Below are 6774 nucleotides of genomic sequence, written 5' to 3'. Positions count from 1 at the left end.
ATTGTACGCCCAAATTTTGGTGCATTTCTTGACTCGCACTGTTGCATTTTAACCACGTACTTTCCAGTAAGCATGTATGGCTTTTGCTACAAATTATGCCACAATTGTGGTACATCTGACTAGTAAATCTTCCCCGCTGTATTTTACGTTTAACCCCTTCCTGAAATCTGACAGACGGACAGTGCATGATGGGTCTTTTGCTTCACGGCGCAGTGGGCTCCATAGCTACCGGGTTTCTGCTGTTATAAACAGCAGAAACCCGGGGGTTAATGTCTGTGATTGACACTAACACTGATTGCAGACATTTAACCCCTCAAATGCTGTGATCAATAGTGACCATGGCATCTGAAAGGGTTTCCCCAGTGAGGGGAAGCAGTTCATTCCTTGTGGTAGCCTCGGTCCCTCTGAAGGATCCACCGCAATAGTTTCTATAGGGCCCTGCCTGTGGGAGGGCTCCATAGGAACCTATTGAAAGTTTTTTTTCATCGTTCACCTTTATATAAAAATAAAATATTTTTTTTAAATTAAAAGTGATCCAAAAAATCATACAAACTCCAAAATGCTATCACTGAAAACTAGAGAACTCCCCACAAAAATTGTTCCTAACACAACTCATATAAACATAACTATAATAGTTATCGTCAGAATATGGTGATGCAAGGAAAAAAAAATAAATATATTTTTTAAAGTTTTTATTCCTTTTCAGTATAAATTTGGGTATCTCTGTAATCGCACAGACCTAGACAATGGAGGGAACTGGTCAATTTACTGCAAAGGCAACGCCGGTAAAAAAAACTGCCCCCGTACGCTATGTGAATTGGGGAAAAAAAAAAAAAAAAAAAAAGAAAGCTATGGCTCTGGAATGCAGGGAGTGAAAAACGAGAGCAAAAACATGGAAAATCGCCATATTAAAGAGGTTGCCCGGGCTTTTTCTATTAATGACCTATCCTGAGGTTAGGTTATCGATATCAGATCGGCGGGGGTCTGACATCCGGCACCCTGCAGTGCCCACGTGCCATCTCCTTTCTCTCTGCTGTATGTCTATGGGACAGCAGCAGCAGACAGGAAGAGAGAAGGGAGACGGCACATGCGCACTCTCCTCATACAGCTGATCGCGGATATGCCGGATGTCGGACCCACGCTGATATTGATGACCTATCCTGAATATATACCAGACATCAGTAGGTTATGGCTGGGCCTTGTTAAAAAAAATTGTGAATTGGAGATGACGTCCCCTGTGCTGTGTGTATAGTCATACTGGAGGTAGAAATAGTTAAATGCATTTTGCTTTATCTGCTAAAAATGAAGTGCAAAAGCTATACAAATACATTTGAGGAAAGGGGGTGTTAAAGGGGTTAATGTGGTAATCTTACACAAAGAAAACCATATTATAAAAGTGGAATTACCGGTACATTTAGTTGAATGTGATAAAAAAAAAAAGAAACTTCATCAATCAGGTTCCAGAGTTTTTTTTTTTCCTTATTTGATAAAAGAAAATCCACATGAATAAAATAATGAAATGGCGAATCATCACAAGTTGGATTACGGATGGCGCATACTCCCAGCATTTGTACAGCTTCTTGCACTGTAGCAAATAGTTTTCTTTACCCCTGAAAGTGAAAAAAAAAAAAAAAAAATCAGATTAGAACGGTAATTAACATATTTAATAATACAAATACAGTTCTTCATTATTACATCGATTTTGTTTTGGCACTGGCCCCGGCCACTACGCAGTGGATGGGAGCTGTAGTTCTGATGCCTGCTCCGGCACCAAAAGCTACTCCGAGACACTAGTGTTAAAAAATTCCGGCAGAACAGCCTGCCAGAGTTCAAGCACCGTTTTTTGGTCCGGCCAAATCCAGCACTAATGCCAGAAACAGGCCGGATCCAATTATAGTAAATGGGAGCCTGCGGTCTCTGGTACTTTTGGCTATGCTGATACGATGAACTCTGACAGGTTGTTCCTCTGCCGAAACAGCTTGCCGGGAAATTGTAAAGCTAGAGTGAAACTAGCCTGAGCTGATTAGGAGTAGCTTCGGTGCCAAAGCAGGCATCAGAACTACAGTGCCGTGGCTCGAGTCGATCACTGACAATCTCAGATTGATGACCTATCCTAATGATAGGCCATCAATCTAAAAAAAATCCAGAGAACCCCATTGAAGATAACCCATCACTATAACATACCTCTTTGGAAGGGATTCTCTGATGGACAATCCCCTTTTGCTAGAAGAGACCCCAATGATAAGCTGATCAGGGGATGTCCTGGTAGGACCTCTAAGTCCAGCTGTTATCTTTTAGTCTCAACAGCAAATGTGATACCTTACATAGATCCGACAAAAAAATAATTAAAAAAAATCAATTGACTGCCCCTGCATGGAGCCTTTGGGTCCCCCAGAATAAGGGCGCTGTTTGCAGCCAACCGCTAATAGTAGAGCGTCTTGATAGGAGACTTCTCTCTATTAAAGGGGTTTTCTCAGGATAGGTTATCAATATCTGATTGGTGTGAGTCTGACTTTCGGCACCCCCGCCAATCAGATGTTTGAAGAGTCTGCGGCACTCCAGTGGGCACTCAGAATACTGAGCACAGCTCTACACACTGTATTGAGGAGGTGTTTGGTACTGCAGCCCAGGCCCATTTACGTGAAAGATTGGGCCCCCCAGAGCGTTCCAGCTTGGGAGACACATGGTGACATGGCTCTATTCTTATAGGTGGTCTCAAGTACCTTTTGGATCATATCTACCAGTACGAGCAGATTCATAAAGTCTGCCAGCTAGGACTCTAATGTTAATGGTGGAAAGAGTTTATCCTGAGGATTGGCTGCTATCAGCCCTGGCAGAAAAATTTGACTTCTTTATGTCAGGCGCTCCCTTACCTGAGGTCCGTCTGTGAAGATCTTCATGAACAGTTAAATGGACTTGTCACAATGTTTATTTTTTGGGGTTTAGTCTCTCGGGTGTAGTACTGGGAGGACTTGGTCACTATTAGATCACATGCTGGTTTTTATGGTAAGAGACATTACCAAACAAACAATTTTTTGCTACTGTATTGTTTGGGTATGGAGGAATGAGTGGGGCTTGTGTTACCAAGGAACTGAACTGCAAATAGGCCATGGGGCCAACGAACGTGACGCAGGGGCCCTGGAGCAAGACCTAAAAGCAAACCCATGTTGTAGGTGGGTCAGTACAAGAAGGCAGGGACAACATAAGTAAGCGGGGCCAGCAATACTATCGTGCAGCCCAAATACCACAGTGCAGCACAAAATCCTACCTCCCAGCTGCAGTATTTAACTGTATCAACGTCCTAAGGACTTGAATTCAAGAGGAGACCTGCGGCCGCCAGCCAGGAGCATAAGTACCTCATGCTTTGAGCATTAATTAATGCTGAAAGCATCAGATCGTTATGTACCTGGCCAATGTTGTAAGCAGGGCTTGGGTGGCCCCCCCGTGCATTGGCCAACTGGAAAATTTTGCCGTGGTATCTATTGCAAGTCCTCCCCCGACGTGAAGTCCCTGGCCTCAGAAGAGGCCACAGTGCTCTAGGAAGATGGCCGGTGCTACAGGATGGATAGAGTACCGTCATTATCACCGGTCCAACTAAAAGCGGGCAGGGGGCTGAATCACACTATTTGTAGTGTAGTCCGAGAAGCTGGCAACCACTTTACCTACATGAAATTTGAAGAATTGAGGAAGAAAGTTGAAGAAGGCAGCACCTGGTATTTTACCTTTACAGCCAGCGTGTAATGTGAAAGCGTTATGGAGACCTGGAGGGTCATGTCAAAAATACTGTCACTGACATGATGTCAAGCCCCTCAAAAATATATATATTGGTCCAATAGTCATAAAGGTATCCATCATTCACCGACAGGAGATCTCCTGGGGCATATTTAATCAGTAAATCACTTTGACAAGTCACAGGAGGCAGAAAAGACTTGTACCATTGTCTATGATTTTGAACAAAATCATATCTGGAAAGCAAACTGGCATTCACCCAAGGTACTCCAAGAACAAAGCATCCCACTCTTCTGTAAAGTCTAACGATGCAATATTCTTTTGTTATTTTAGGCTTTTGTAGCACATTACAGTCATTGCGTGCACTACAAAGCTCCCAATCACTGTTTGTACAGAGAAAGATGCATCACCAACACACCCCTCCACAGCCCATGCAATGGCAAAAAATAAAATATTGTAGAGGAAGTGGGATTTTAAGGTTGATGGACAGCTTTAAGGGGTTATCTGATCCTGTAAACACCCCCTGAAATGCTCGAGTCCCTCATAAAGAACATACTTACCTGGTCCCCGACTCCTACGTCCCTCGGGATCCCTGCACGGCCACCGCTGCATCTCCCCATCGCGCAGATCACAACATCTGACGACAGGGGGTGCAGCCAGTAGCAGGCCGCGACGGTGACTTGCTCCCATTGTGACACGGGTGACGTCACACGTGATGCAAGGCCTGCTATTGGCTGCACCCCCTGTCGTCCGATGGAAAGAATGCAGCGGTGGCTTGCAGGATCCCGAGGGACGTAGGAGTCGGGGACTAGGTAAGTATGATCTGTATGAGGGACCCGATCACTACGGGTGGTGTTTACAGAATCGGATAACCCTTTAAAAATGAATCCCATTGTGTGTGTAGCCAACACTAGCAGAAAATAAAACCAGAAAGTATGATCACACAACCAAGGTGGTGCGCCCAATATTTTGGGTTCTATAGCACAGTATATTAGTTCAATGCATGGTTCAACAATACTGGGTGGCATCTCCCTTGCCCTCCTCTAACCACTGCCGACATATCGATGCATTACAGAAACTTCTCGACCAACTCTTTCTGAGATTTGACAGATGGAGCCATCCACTTCCCAATGTACCGCTAATTCGGGCCCTTTGAAAGTTTGTTAATTGCACGAATCTAGCAGGTGTATAACACTTCAACAACACCCGATCATCAGGGGCATCTGTATGTAAAAAAGGGATCTTGGAACTCTGAATCACAGGTAACACCCTTCAGCATTGCCATAGTGTAAAACAGGCTTTTTATCTCATCTTACAGAAATTACTTGGTCAACCTGAAACAAATGGCGGATAATGCAGAATAAAGGGATTTTCAAACGTAAAAGGGACCTAAACCTTATAGAATATGCAGTGGAAAACTCAGATGCCGCTATAGTCAATGGACTCTGGCAGTGAATGTAGCGGTATCTGGCTAGGCTGGATCTGGTGAACTACGGCAGGCTGTTCCTCTGCCGAAACAGCCTGCCGGATACCTTACCTCAGGTGTAAAACAAGCCTAAAACAAAAAGGTAAAAAAAAAAATTAAAAAAAGAGATACCGGATTACAAATTTGCTCACAATATATTCCCTGTTAATGGAACTGACTATAAATCCATGTAAACAAGACGCATATTGTATGTGGCGAACAATTCCCCACAGGGGGTGCAGTAAGACAAGCAGACAAATTCAAGTCATTATTAAAACATTACTAGTGAGATTTCCAAATTTAAAGGGGAAATGTAAAACTTTCCCAAATGTAATAATACTTTATAATACAAAGATCCTTTTCATGTTCTCAGACGAGAGCTGGAAGACTTTCTGTCTGATTAATTGCACAATACGGTACATAGTCATACACTGCACTAAGCAATAAGTAACCCCAACGAGAGAAAAAATAAGCGCCAGGCATCAACAAAACAAATATTAAAGTGGTTGTTCACTTCTGGGGGTCTTTCTGGCAGAGGAAATCATACGCCGCTGAGTTCCAGCTCTGCAGCGGCTCTCATGTCCGGTTTGGCTGCTGTGGCCAATGACTGGCTGTAGCAGAGATGGGACCCCCATGTGCCTCAGGATAGGTCATCAATATCTGATCGGCGGGGATCTGACTCCTGAAAGCCCTGCCAATCAGCTGTTTGAAGAGGAGGCGGAGCTCTATGAGAGCGCTCCTAAAGTCCCTATTACACGGGCAAATTATTGTTAAGATCGTCGTATAAATGCTTGTTAGCGATCATTTGGCAGTGTAATACTGCCACCGATCACTCTCGTTCATCGGGTAATCGGGATCTTATATCATTTTTAAAAATGGTGGTTTGTCGGCGGCAAACAATGAGACATTATAGGGACGAGCGATTGCTCATCCCTATACTGAGGAGGAGATCACTGTAATAATAGCAGCAGTCTCCTCCTCTAGTAAGCAGGCGATTGCCTAGAATGAACTCTTCCCTCCTGCTCTGCCTGTGTAATAGGGCCCTCACTGCCCGATGTCTTGGAAGTCTCTGCGGCACAGTAGAATACAGGGATGGCCAACCTCTGCAAAACTACAACTCGCAGCATGCACAGACTGCCTACAGCACAGCAGTCATGGTGGGAGTTGTAGTTTTACAACAGCTGCAGAGCCGCAGGTTGGCCATCCCTGGTACAATCGCTTTAATGGAGCGAGTACATGCTGCTGCAAGGGAGATGACGGTCAGTGAAGGAAGCAGCGCTTGCATGGAGCGCGGCCTCCTCTTCAAACAGCTGATTGGTGGGGGTGCCGGGAGTCCGATATCGATGGCTTATCCTCAAGGATCGGTCAGTGTATACTGCCTGCACAATCCCTTTAAAATCACATAAAATTTCACGCAGACATCAATTTTAAGTTCTGACCTTTCTTTTACAAAGTCTCCCTGTGAAGGTCAGAGACAACAGAAAAGCCAAACCACAATTTATAGGCCTATCAACACAAAATGCAGTGCAATCTGATCGCACCAGGTTATAGAGCAGGAGGAGCTGAGCAGATTGATGTAT

At 44.4% G+C, this 6774-nt stretch overlaps 1 protein-coding gene across 1 annotated transcript in view; it reads right to left on the bottom strand.

The window, feature by feature from the left end:
• Positions 1-1478: 1478 nt before the first annotated feature.
• The window catches only part of TAMM41 (TAM41 mitochondrial translocator assembly and maintenance homolog), a 37420-nt gene continuing 32124 nt past the window's right edge, over positions 1479-6774 (bottom strand). The window contains exon 9 of the mRNA XM_040408213.1: positions 1479-1610. Within this exon, the coding sequence (XP_040264147.1) occupies positions 1543-1610 (68 nt within the window). The 3' untranslated portion in view covers positions 1479-1542. The remainder of the gene's footprint in view (positions 1611-6774) is intronic.

Source organism: Bufo bufo, chromosome 9 (genome assembly GCF_905171765.1).
Source record: "Bufo bufo chromosome 9, aBufBuf1.1, whole genome shotgun sequence".
Taxonomy (NCBI): domain Eukaryota; kingdom Metazoa; phylum Chordata; class Amphibia; order Anura; family Bufonidae; genus Bufo; species Bufo bufo.
Note: the sequence above shows the minus strand (reverse complement) of the source record. Positions and strands in the feature narration are given on the sequence as shown.